Source organism: Elephas maximus, chromosome 10, assembly GCF_024166365.1.
Source record: "Elephas maximus indicus isolate mEleMax1 chromosome 10, mEleMax1 primary haplotype, whole genome shotgun sequence".
Taxonomy (NCBI): domain Eukaryota; kingdom Metazoa; phylum Chordata; class Mammalia; order Proboscidea; family Elephantidae; genus Elephas; species Elephas maximus.
In genome coordinates, this window is record NC_064828.1 from 88,362,406 (window position 1) to 88,375,727 (window position 13,322).

A 13,322-nucleotide genomic window follows, 5' to 3' on the forward strand; every position below is an offset into this window, starting at 1 on the left:
TTACTCCCTGGCTGTCTGTCTGATTAGGGGGCTTAGAGGTCGGGCCTGACAAGCGTTAGATTAGACTACATGAAGTTGCCGTTTTGGTAGGGAAAAACACTCAGATACTGGCAATTTCAAATGATTTAACCTAATATTATAGTAAGTACTTGACTGACTGAATGAATAACGGAAGGCTTTATTTATGCCTTAGATCACTTAAATCAGGGAATCTTAACCTTTTTATGGCACGGATCCCTCGGAAACAGAGTAATGTTTAAGTGCTTAAAGTATGTATCGTTACAAAGAATACTAATTATATTTAAATGCAGTTATCAAAATATTTTCAAAAGTCAATTAGTAATACAGTAATATGTACTTTTTTATTTACATATTAAGTAACAAGATCATTCATTTAAAATATGGGAAGTTAAATTTTATTTTCTGAAGACAATAGCTTGAAGGCTGTTTTTGCTTAGTTTGTATAAAATCATTAATCTGTGGGGTGGGCTTTGATTGACAGTTATAGGTGGGGAATAGTGGGAAGCAACATAGATGTCTGGGCCACTAAAGTGAGATGTTACCATTTAGTGGCTGAATTCTTATTAGGGGGAAAATTGCCCAGTCACTGTCCAGCCTCATCACACGGGTGTCTAGACAGGAAGACTGTGGTTACTTGTGGTCTAGTAGGGAGTCTAATAACTAACATAAATTAGAAGTAATGCTAAATGTGAATAATATGTTGAGATGTCTGCAATAACTGTAACATGATATAAAAATATCTAATTTCAGAAGCGCAGAAATTCAAAAGCACAGAAAAGGCTAATACTACTGTAGTTTGTTGTCTGCATTCATAATTAAGAAATCCTAAATTTCTGTTGGAAGTTAGTGACAATAAAGATGTCGTTTCTCTACTACCCAAACTCTGGGACCTTTGCTCTTCTTCTTTTCAAACTCCTACTGTTGATTTTTTTTAAAAAAAAAATCTATTTTTTGTTGTTGGAAATACACACAGCAGAACATACACCAATTTAACAGTTTCCACATGTACAATTCAGTGACATTGATTACATTCTTCAAGTTGTGCAGCCATTCTCACCTTCCTTTTCTGAGTTGTTCCTCCCCCATTAACACAAACTCACTGCCCCTTAAGTTTCTCATCTAACTTTCCTAGTTGCCTACAGTTGGTTTTTGACTCAATTTTTGTGCCATTAGCTCATGTCTTGTCTATGTTGTTGTTAGGTGCCCTTGAGCTGGTTCTGACTCATAGCAATCCTATGTACAACAGAATGAAACACCGCCCACTCCTGCACCATCCTCATAATCGTTGTTAGCCTTGAGCTGGTCGTTGTAGCCACTGTGTCAATCCATCTCATTGAGGGTTTTCCACTTTTTTATTGACCCTCTGCTTTACCAAAGTGATGTTCTTCTCCAGGGATTGATGCCTCCTGATAACATGTCCAAAGTATGTGAGACGAAGTCTCGTCATCCTTGCTTCTAAGAAGCATTCTGGCTGTGCTTCGTCCAAGACAGATTGGTTTATTCTTTTGGCAGTCCACAGTATATTCAATATTCTTCATCAGCACCATAATTCAAAGGCATGGATTCTTCTTTGGTTCCCTTATTCATTGTCCAGCTTTCACATGCGTATGAGGCAATTAAAAACGCCATGGTTTGGGTCAGGTGTACCTTACTCTTCAAGGTGACATCTTTGCTATATGACCCTTGTTTTAAATACTAGGAATCCTAAGTCAGTTCTATTTACATCTGGAGCAGTAGGCTTACATTGATAAGTTTTAGAAGTTGTTGTTGTTAGGTGCCATTGAGTCAGTTCCAACTCATAGTGACCCCGTGTACAACAGAACAAAATACTGCCCAGTACTGTGCCATCCTCACAATTGTTTTAGCCCATTGTTGCAGCCACTGTGTCAGTCCATCTTGTTCAGGGCCTTCCTCTTTTTCACTGACCTTCTACTTTACCAAGTATGATATCCTTCTCCAGGTCCTGGTCCCTCCTGATAACATGTCCAAAGTATGTGAGACAAAGCCTTGCCATCCTCGCTTCTAAGGAGCATTCTGGCTGTACTTCTTCCACAACAGATTTGTTCATTCTGGCAGTCCATGGTATATTCAGCATTCTTCACCAACATCATAATTCAAATGTATCAGTTCTTCAGTTAGAGGTTCTAAAACTAAAACCAAACGTGTTGCTACTGAGCTAGTTCCAACTCATAGCGATCCTATAGGACAGAGTAGAACTGCCCCATAAGGTTTAAAAAAAAAAAAAAAAAAGCAGACCTGTTGCCATTGAGTCAATTCCGACTCATGGTGACCCTACAGAACAGAGTAGAACTACCCTACAGGGTTTCCAAGGAGCGGCTGATGGATTCGAACTGTCGACTTTCTGGTTAGCAGCGGAACACTTAACCACTATACCACAAGGACTGCCCATAAGGTTGAGAAGGCCCTGAATCATCTAAGGATGGTGGTTTGTTTCAAAGGTGTATATCCATAGACATCTGTTAGCTCTTAAAGTATTGATGCTTCGCAGTCCTGAACTTTAGGGCTAGAAACTGGGCAGCCCCTCTTTTACATGGCATTATTTAAAATAGTAAAGGGAAAGGAATCTTTTTTTATATATTTTGCTTGGGGATCTTAAATACAAGTCTATATGTAGATGTGGAAACTTTCATATAAAAATTTAATATAGGCTTTCTTTAGTTGGAAACCCTGGTGCCGTAGTGGTTAAGTGCTACAGCTGTTAACCAAAGGGCTGGCAGTTTGAATCCGCCAGGGGCTCCTTGGAAACTCTATGGGGCAGTTCTACTCTCCTATAGGGTCGCCCTACTCGATGGTGCTGGGTTTGGTTTTTTTTTTTTGGTTTCTTTAGTTGCTAAAAAAAAAGGGGTCACTTTAATTTCTATCATAAAAGCTGGCTTTATGTCAGTTAAAAAGATCATGAACAAGTGATTGTACAGTGACTGATACAGTAGTTCAGAGAGGGAAGGAAGCACTGTGAGCCGAGGCGCTGGGGAAGGCTTCATGTAGGTGGTGAGACTGGAGCTGGGCCTGGAAAGGTGGAGTTTCAGGAAAACAGAGAAGTGAGGAAAGCAGTCATAACAAGGGAGATGGTATGAATAAACGCGTAGAAGCGGGAATGCAAAAGCTGCATTACATCTTTGCCTTTGAGCTATGTAGGCTGGAGCCCAGCAGTGAGTGAAGTATACTCCTCGTGAAATTGCTTCTTAAAAACTAAAGTATTCTTAGGCTTTCCATAAAGTACACCATACAACTGGTTCACTTCTGTCATTAATCGGTCAAACCCTTGGTTCATTAATGCCTAAAAATGTTGATTTTTCTTAATATATACCAGCTTCTGGTCCGAATGAAAATTTAAAATCCCAATTTTTGCTTTCGGTTGAATCTTTTCCTTTTAGCACCACCTGGTGGGACTATGTTTATAATGACAATTTATTATCTGCCTTAGGTTTTTTTAGTTGTCCTTAGTGAATTAATAGTTTGCTCCTTCTCTTACCTTTTCACAAGGAGCCCTGATGGCGCAGTGGTTAAGTGCTTGGCTGCGAACAGAAAGGCTGGCGGTTTGAACCCACCCAGCTGCTCTGTGGGTGAAAGACCTGGCGATCTGCTACCAAAAAGATTACAGCCTAGAAAACCTTATGGGGTAGCTCTGCTCTGTTATGTGGGGTTGCTGTGAATTGGAATTGATTTGACAGCACCCAGCAACAACAACTTCCCTTTTCATAGGTTGTGAGTGAAAAGATTTCTCTGCCAGGGATTTGGTTTTCTTCATGTAGAAAGAACCTTTGCTCTTTTCAGTTGTGTATCTGTTAATCGTGTTCCTAACTCTTGTCAGGTATTTTTAACTCGTAGCAGTAATCCATTGTTTGCAAGTGCTGTCATGGCCCAGTGGTGCCAGCCTGTAGCTAGTGCCAGATTGGCAAGGATCTGGATAGGCTTAGCATTTCCATCCAGGACTTTGTAGTTTTGGCCACTGATTTTTTCTCCCTCTGACTTAGAAATATAGTAGAAAAGTTAAACCTGGAAGAAATCATAAGAATCATCTGGCGCAATGCCCACATTTTATAGGTGTTTAAGATTAAAAAACAATTGAACCACCAAAACTTCTTCCAAAAAAATTCACTCTGTAAACACCATTTCTCACAAATGGGCACAAAAGTCAATGAGCAAGAACAATAAGCAGCCACATTCTATTTTTAGAAAATAGGAAATGAACTAGGAATGGTGCCCACACTGCTTTCCTCATTAAAAGGCTCTTGGCAACTCACCCCGAGTCTAAATGCTGCCTTACTTCTACGATTGGTAGCCTGGCAGCTTGTGCATTCAAAGTTCACATCTTTTTTTATCTTGGGTTGGAAGAGTGTGACATGACCTCGAGATTTGTGGTATGGCCTTTGTTAATGGGTATGATCAGTGAGTTTGTAAGAGCAATGTGAATCTTGGCTAAATGGGTTTTATTCCATTTAAGGGGTTGATTCGTTTAAGTTCCGGAAGAGTTGAGCTCAAAGTGTTCATTATACAGAATATCGCTGAAGTGTGGTTAGGGAGGCAAAGTGTGAAAAGAGCACAGACACGGAGGTTCAAATCCTAGTTTTCTTCCTTAACCAGCTGTATGACCTTGACTGAGTTACTTCTCTGTGATGCCTTTTCTTCAGTTAATAGTATCAAGAGGATTAAGGGAGGCAATATGTGAAAGCTCTTAGTTAATTCATGGCATATGTTAGGGGCTTAATTTCTGTCATTTTCTGTCCCTTTCTATCTCCCTATCCTAAGGAGCTTGAAGATATTCCTAATCTATGAGTAAATTTTCATTTGTCTAAGATTAAAGTGAGAGTTCCTGAGGACAGGGGCAGAGAATAAAGTCAAAAATTCATTTCTGCCCTATGGATTTATACTGGAAGAAAATGTACCTTGCTCCATTTAGTATAAGCTTTCTTTAAAATAATGTAGTTTTAATTGAGGTACTTGTATTAATTTAGGGTTCCTGGCTCAGAATCTTAGGACGAGTCATCAAATTGACTTAAAAAAGGGCTCGATAAGGTCTGTTGTTATTAGGTGCCATCAAGTTGGCTCCAACTCAGAGCGACCTCGTGTATAATAGAATGAAACGTGGTATAGTCCTGTGCTATCCTCACAGTCATTGCTATGTGTGAGCCCATTGTTGGCAACCACTGCATCAATCCATCTCATTGAGGGTCTTCCTCTTTTTCGCTGACTTCCTGCTTTACCAAGCATGATGCCCTTCTCCATAGCAATCCCTGTTGTCCCTCCTGATAACGTGTCTGAAGTAAGTGAGAGAGGAAGTCTCACCATCTTTGCTTCTAAGGAGCATTCTGATTGTACTTCCTCCAAGACAGATTTGTTCGTTCTTCTGGACATCCGTGGTATATTTAGTATTCCTCAACACCATTAATTCAAATGCATCAATTCCTTTAGGTCCTAAAGGGGGCATTAAATTATTGTAAATATTTAATTTGGGCTTTCTTATGATGAGAGTTTGTCATAATGTGGGGGCTTGTGTTGCTGTGATGCTGGAAGCTATGCCACTGGTATTCAGATACCAGCAGGGTCACCCATGGAGGACAGTTTTCAGCTGAACTTCCAGACTAAGACAGACTAGGAAAAAGAACCTGGCAGTCTACTTCTGAACAGAACTAGCCATTGAAAATATTATGAATAGCAATGGAACATTATCTGATATAGTGCTGGAAGATGAGCCCCCCCCAGGTTGGAAGGCACTCAGAAGACGACTGGAGAAGAGCTGCCTCCTCAAAGTAGAGTCGACCTTAATGACGTGGATGGAGTAAAGGTTTCAGGACTTTCATTTGCTGATGTGGCACGACTCAAAATGAGAAGAAACAGCTAAAAACATCCATTAATAATCAGAACCTGGAATGTTTGAAGTATGAATCTAGGAAAATTGAGAATCGTAAAAAATGAAATAGAACACGTAAACATTGATAATCCTAGGCATTAGTGAGCTCAAATGGACTGGTAGTAGCCATTTTGAATCAGATAATCATATAGTCTGCTATGCCGGGAATGACAACTTGAAGAGGTATTGTGTTGCATTCATCTTCAGAAAGAACATTTCAAGATCTGTCCTGAAGTACAACGCTGTCAGTTATAGGGTAATATCCATACCCCTACAAGGAAGACCATTTAATACAACTCTTAACCACTTTGGCCAAAGATGAAAAAATTGAAGATTTTTATCAGCTTCTGCAGTCTGAAATTGATTGAACATGCAGTCAGGATGCTTGATAATTACTGCTGACTGGAATGAGAGAGTTGGAAAAAAGAAGGGATCTGTATTTGGAAAATATGGTCTTGGTGATAGAAACAATGCCGGAGATCGAATGATAGAATTTTGCAAGACCAGTAACTTCTTCATTGCAAATACCTTTCTCACCAACATAAACCATGACTATATGCATGGACCTTGCCAGATAGAATACACAGGAATCAGATCTACTACATCTGTGGAAAGAGACGATGGGAAAGCTCAATATTGTCAGAACAAGGCCAGGGGCCGACTGTGGAACAGACCATCAGTTGCTCCTATGCAAGTTCAAGCTGAAACTGCAGAAAATTAGAGCAAGTCCATGAGAGCCAAAATATGACCTTGAGTATATCCTATCTGAATTTAGAGACCATCTCAAGAATAGATTGACGCATTGAACACTAATGACTGAAGACCAGACGAGTTGTGAATGATACCAAGGACATCATCCAGGAAGAAAGCAAGAGGTCATTGAAAAGACAGGAAAGAAAGAAAAGAGCAATATGGAAGTCAGAGGAGAGTAAAACTTGCCCTCAAATGTCGAGCAGCTAAAACAGAAGGAAGAAATAATGAAGTAAAAGAACTGAACAGAAGATTTTAAAGGGCAGCTCGAGAAGACAAAGTAATGACATGTAAAGAGCTGGAGAGAGAAAACCAAAAGGGAAGACCACGCTCAGCATTTCTCAAGCTGAAAGTACTGAAGAAAAAATTCAAGCCTCAAGTTGCAGTAGTGAAGCTTTCTGTGGGAAAAAAATTAAACGACACAGGAAACATCTAAAGAAGATGGAAGGAATACACAGAGTCACTATACCAAAAAGAATTAGTCGACGTTCAAGCATTTCAAGAGGTGGCATATGATCAGGAACCGATGGTACTGAAGGAAGAAGTCCGAGCTGCTCTGAAGGTGTTGGTGAAAAACAAGGCTCCAGGAGCTGATGGAATATCAGTTGAGATGTTTCAGCAAATGGATGCAGTGCTGACAGTCCTTACTCATCTATGCCTAGAAATATGAAAGATAGCCTCCTGGCCAACTGACTGGAAGAGATCCATATTTATACCTATTCCCAAGACAGGTGATCCAACCGAACGTGGTAATTATGGAAGAATATCATTAATATCACAAGCAAGCAAAATTTTGCTGAAGATCATTCAAAAGTGAATGCAGCAGAATATCGACAAGGAACTGCCAGAAATTCAGGCCGGATTCAGAAGGGGTCGTGGAGCCAGGGATGTCATTGGTGATGTCAGATGGATCCTGGCTGAAAGCAGAGAATACCGGAAGGATGTTTACCTGTGTTTTATTGACTATGCAAAGGCATTCAATTGTGTGGCTCATAACAAATTATGGATAACATCATGAAGAACGGGAATTCCAGAACACTTTTAATTGTGCTCATGAGGAACCTGCACATAGATGAAGCAGTTGTTCCGACAGAACAAGAGGATACTGAGTGGTTTGAAGTCAGGAAAGGTGTGCGTCAGGGTTGTATCCTTTCACCATACCTATTCAATCTGTGTGCGAGCAAATAATCTCAAAAGCTGGACTATATAAGGAAAAATGGGGCATCAGGATTGGAGGAGGACTTGCTAACAACCTGTATTATGCAGATGACACAACCTTGCTTGCTGAAACTGAGGAGGACTTGAAGACTAATTGAGGAGGACTAATGAAGATTGAAGACCACAGCCTTCAGTATAGATTACACCTCAACATAAAACAAAAATCCTCACAACTGGACTAATAAGCAACATCATGATAAAGGGAGAAAAGGTTGAAGTTGGTAAGGATTTTATTTTACTTGGATCCACAATCAGTGCCCATGGAAGCAGCAGTCAAATCAAAAGATGCGTTGCTTGGGCAAATCTGCTGCAAAGGACCTCTTTAAAGTATTGAAAAGCAAAGATGTCACCCTGAGGATGAAGGTACACCTGACCCAAGCCATGGTATTTTCAATTGCATCGTATGTATGTGAAAGCTGGACAATGACTAAGGAAGACAGAAGAAGAATTGACGCCTTTGAATTGTGGTGGTGTTGAAGAATATTGAATATACCGTGGACTGCCAGAAGAACGAGCAAATCGGTCTTGGAAGAAGTACAACCAGAATGCTCCTTAGAGGCAAGGATGGCGAGACTGCGTCTTACATACTTTGGATTTGTTGTCAGGAGGAATCAGTCCCTGGAGAAGAAAATCATGCTTGGCAAAGTACAGGGTCAGCGGAAAAGAGGAAGACCCTCAAGGAGATGGATTGACACAGTGGCTGCAACAGTGGGCTTAAGCATAACGATGATTGTAAGGATGACGCAGGACCAGGCGGTGTTTCATTCTGTTGTGCATAGAGTCGCTATGAGTTGAAACCGACTCGATGGCACCTAACAGCAACAGCAACATGATGTGAGAGACCAAAACATAACTCAGATTGTCCTAAATAATAAAGGAAATTTATTAACTCTTATCTTTAAGCAGGAAACCTTGGTGGCGTAGTGGTTAAATGTGATGGCTGCTAACCAAAGGGTCGGCAGTTCGAATCTGACAGGCGCTCCTTGGAAACTCTATGGGGCAGTTCTACTCTGTCCTATAGGGCCACTATGAGTCGGAATCGACTTGATGGCACTGGGTTTGGGGTTTTTTTTGGGTGTATTTAAGCAAGGCTTGACTCTGCAACTCCGAGTTTGTCATCCACCATCTCGTTTCTGATCATTGGTCAGTCAGGTTCCCACTGACTTCCTCTTTTACCAACAGCCCCAGGCTCTCCACTCAAGGTCACAAGAGGGCTGTGGCAGTTCCAAACCTGTTATTCTCATGCTGCATCATCCAGGGGGAAAAGAGGCCATCTGCTGTAGTTACCACAGAGGAGAAAGAAAGCATCACTGTCTCAGAGGTCTCATGATGTCACTTCACATTTATTGGCTCCAGGCAGGTTATGTGCCCACCCTTGAACCAATCACTATGACTGGGCAATGGAAAGCCCTGGTTGGCTGAAGCCAATCCGGGCCCATCCCTGAAGCAGGGATGGAGTTCATCTTAGACAAACCACATGGCTAAGAAAAAAAAAAAAAAAAAAAATTTTTTTTTTTAAGAATGGAGGATGAGTGGTTTCCTACAGGACATTTGCGGTTCTTGTTCTTGTTGCAGAAGGAGAGGGAAAGCAGAAAACCATAGTGATCTGCTTCAGCAGTTAGTTCAGATTTTCAGCTGTAAATTAATGAAGCTTTTTGTTATGGTTGTAGGGATCATCCATGTATCATGTGGACTGGAGGCTGCAGGAGAATTCCAGTTTTGGTATTCCATGCTGAGGCTATTCTGACAAAGGACAATAATATTCGAGTAATTGGAGGTAGGTATGACCTTCACCCAGGAGAGCAGGACTGGACGTGGCCCTTACAGCCTTGTCTTGCAGAATCTGATATCACATATAGATAGGAAAAGGGCCATGATGGTGAGAAAAATACATTGCTTTATTACACTTGAAAGAATTTATTATAATTTCTCAAATTGTCTTCTCCATGTGTTCTCTTTTTTTAAAAAAATTATGTGTACATGAGTTTTTTTTTTTTATATAATTTTTATTGTACTTTAGGTGAAAGTTTACAAATCAAGTCAGTCTCTCACACAAAAACTTACATACACCTTGTTACATACTCCCAATTACTCTCCCCCTAACGAGACAGCCCGCTCTATCCCTCCACTCTCTCTTTTCGTGTCCATTTCGCCAGCTTCTAACCCCCTCTACCCTCTCATCTCCCCTCCAGGCAGAAGATACCAACATAGTCTCAAGTGTCCACCTGACCCAAGAAGCTCACTCCTCACCAGCACCCCTCTCCAACCCATTGTCTAGTCCAATCCATGTCTGAAGAGTTGGCTTTGGGAATGGTTCCTGTCCTGGGCCAGCAGAAGGTCTGGGGGCCATGACCACCAGGTTCCTTCTAGTCTTAGTCAGACCATTAAGTCTGGTCTTTTTACGAGAATTTGGGTTCTGTACCCCCTGCTCTCCTGCTCCCTCAGGGGTTCTGTATTGTGTTCCCTGTCGGGACAGTCATCGGTTGTAGCCGGGCACCATCTAGTTCTTCTGGTCTCAGGATGATGTAGTCTCTGGTTCATGTGGCCCTTTCTGTCTCTTAAGCTTGTAATTATCTTGTGTCCTTGCTGTTCTTCATTCTCCTTTGATCCAGGTGGATTGAGACCAATTGATGCATCTTAGATGGCTGCTTGTTAGCGTTTAAGACCCCAGATGCCACTCTTCAAAGTGTGATGCAGAATGTTTTCTTAATAGATTTTATTATGCCAATTGACTTAGATGTCCCCTGAAACCATAGTCCCCAAACCCCCACCCCTGCTACACTGGCCTTTGAAGCATTCAGTTTATTCAGGAAACTTCTTTGCTTTTGGTTTAGTCCAATTGTGCTGAGCTCCCCTGTGTTGTGTGTTGTGTTTCCCTTCACCTAAAGTAGTTTTTATCTACTATCTAATTAGTGGAAACCTTGGTGGCGTAGTGGTTAAGTGCTACGGCTGCTAACCAAAGGGTCGGCAGTTTGAATCCGCCAGGTGCTCCTTGAAAACTCTATGGGGCAGTTCTACACCGTCCTATAGGGTTACTATGAGTCGAAATCGACTCGAGAGCACTGGGTGTGTGTGGTGTATCTAATTAGTGAATACCCGTCTCCCACTCTTCCTCCCTCCCCGCTCTCGTAACCACAAACGAATGTTTTCTTCTCAGTTTAAACTATTTCTCAAGTTCTTATAATAGTGGTCTTATACAATATTTGTCCTTTTGCAACTGACTAATTTCACTCAGCATAATACCTTCCAGGTTCCTCCACGTTATGAAATGTTTCACAGATTCCTCACTGTTCTTTACCGATGCATAGTATTCCATTGTGCGAATATACCATGATTTATTTATCCATTCATCCGTTGATGGACACCTTGGTTGCTTCCATGTTTTTGCTATTGTAAACAGTGCTGCAGTAAACATGGGTGTGCATACATCTGTTCATGTAAAGGCTCTTATTTCTCTAGGATATATTCCGAGGAGTGGGATTGCTGGATCGTATGGTAGTTCTATTTCTAGCTTTTTAAGGAAGTGCCAAATCGATTTCCAAAGTGGTTGTACCGTTTGACATTCCCACCAGCAGTGTATAAGTGTTCCAGTCTCTCCACAGCCTCTCCAACATTTCTTATTTTGTGTTTTTTGGATTAATGCCAGCCTTGTTGGAGTGAGATGAAATCTCATTGTAGTTTTAATCAGCATTTCTCTAATAGCTAATGATCTTGAACATTTCTTCATGTATCTGTTAGCTACTTGAATGTCTTCTTTAGTGAAGTGTCTACTCATATCTTTTGCCCATTTTTTAATTGGGTTATTTGTCTTTTTGTAGATGAGTTTTTGCAGTATCATGTAGATTTTAGAGATCAGGCGCTGATCGGAAATGTCATAGCTAAAAACTTTTCCCCAGCCTGTAGGTAGTCTTTTTACTCTTTTGGTAAAGTCTTTGGATGAGCATAGGTGTTTGATTTTTATGAGCTCCCAGTTATCTAGTTTTTCTTCTGCATTCTTAATAATATTTTGTATACTGTTTATGCCGTGTATTAGGGCTCCTAACGTTGTCCTTATTTTTTCTTCCATGATCTTTATCGTTTTAAATTTTATATTTAGGTCTTTGATCCATTTTGAGTTAGTTTTTGTGCATGGAGTGAGGTATGGGTCTTGTTTCATTTTTTTGCAGATGGATATCCAGGTATGCCAGCACTATTTGTTAAAAAGGCTGTCTTTTCCCCATTTAACTGTTTTGGGGCCTTTGCAAATATCAGCTGCTCATATGTGGATGGATTTATGTCTGGATTCCCAATTCTGTTCCATTGGTCTATGTATCTGTTGTTGTACCAGTACCAGGCTGTTTTGACTACTGTGGCGGTATAATAGGTTCTAAAATCAGGTAGAGTGAGGCCTCCCACTTTGTTTCTTTTTTTCACTAATGCCTTATTTATCGGGGGCCTCTTTCCCTTCCATATGAAGTTGGTGATTTGTTTCTCCATCTCATTAAAGAATGTCTTTGGGATTTGGATCAGAATTGCATTAAATGTATAGATCACTTTTGGTAGAATAGACATTTTTATAATGTTAAGTCTTCCTATCCATATATTTTTCCACTCATCAGTCTCTTTTGACTTCTTGCAGAAGTTTACTATAGTTTTCTTTGTGTAAGTCTTTTACATCTCTGGTAAGATTTATTCCTAAGTATTTTATTTTCTTGGTGGCTACTGTAAATGGCATTGATTTGATGATTTCCTTTTCGATGTTCTTTTTGTTGGTATAGAGGAATCTAACTGATTTTTGTATGTTTATCTTGTATTCGGATACTCTGCTGACCTCTTCTGTTAGTTTCAGTAGTTTTCTTGAGGATTCCTTAGGGTTTTCTGTGTATAAGATCATGTCATCTGCCAATCTGGATGTGCTTTATTTCTTTAGCCTAATTGCTCTGTCTAGGACCTCCAACACAATGTTGAATAAGAGCGGTGATAAAGGGCATCCTTGTCTGGTTCCCAGTCTCAATGGGAATGCTTTCAGGCTCTCTCCATTTAGGGTGATGTTGGCTGTTGGCTTTGTATAAATGCCCTCCATTATGTTGAGGACTTTTCCTTCTATTCCTATTTTGCTGAAGGTTTTTATCATGAATGGGTGTTGAACTTTGTCAAATGCCTTTTCTGCATCAATTGATAAAAATCATGTGATCCTTGTCTTCTGTTTTATTTATGTGGTGGATTACATTAATTGTTTTTCTAATGTTGAACCATCCCTGCATACCTGGTATGAATCCCACTTGGTCATGGTGAATTATTTTTTTGATATGCTGTTGAATTCTATTGGCTAGAATTTTGTTGAGGATTTTTGCATCTACGTTCCTGAGGGATATAGGTCTATAATTTTCTTTTCTTGTGGTGTTTTTACCTGGTTTTGGTATCAGGGATATGCTGGCTTCACAGAATGAGTTTGGTAGTATTCTGTCCTTTTCTATGCTCT

General features: G+C 40.4%; 1 protein-coding gene across 9 annotated transcripts in view; it reads left to right on the forward strand.

Moving 5' to 3' along the window:
• The window catches only part of TTLL5 (tubulin tyrosine ligase like 5), a 333,039-nt gene that overhangs the window by 3,225 nt on the left and 316,492 nt on the right, over positions 1–13,322 (forward strand). For all 9 annotated transcript variants that reach the window (XM_049898665.1, XM_049898667.1, XM_049898666.1 and 6 more), the window contains exon 3: positions 9,532–9,638. In XM_049898665.1, coding sequence (XP_049754622.1) covers positions 9,532–9,638 — 107 coding nt within the window. The remainder of the gene's footprint in view (positions 1–9,531; positions 9,639–13,322) is intronic.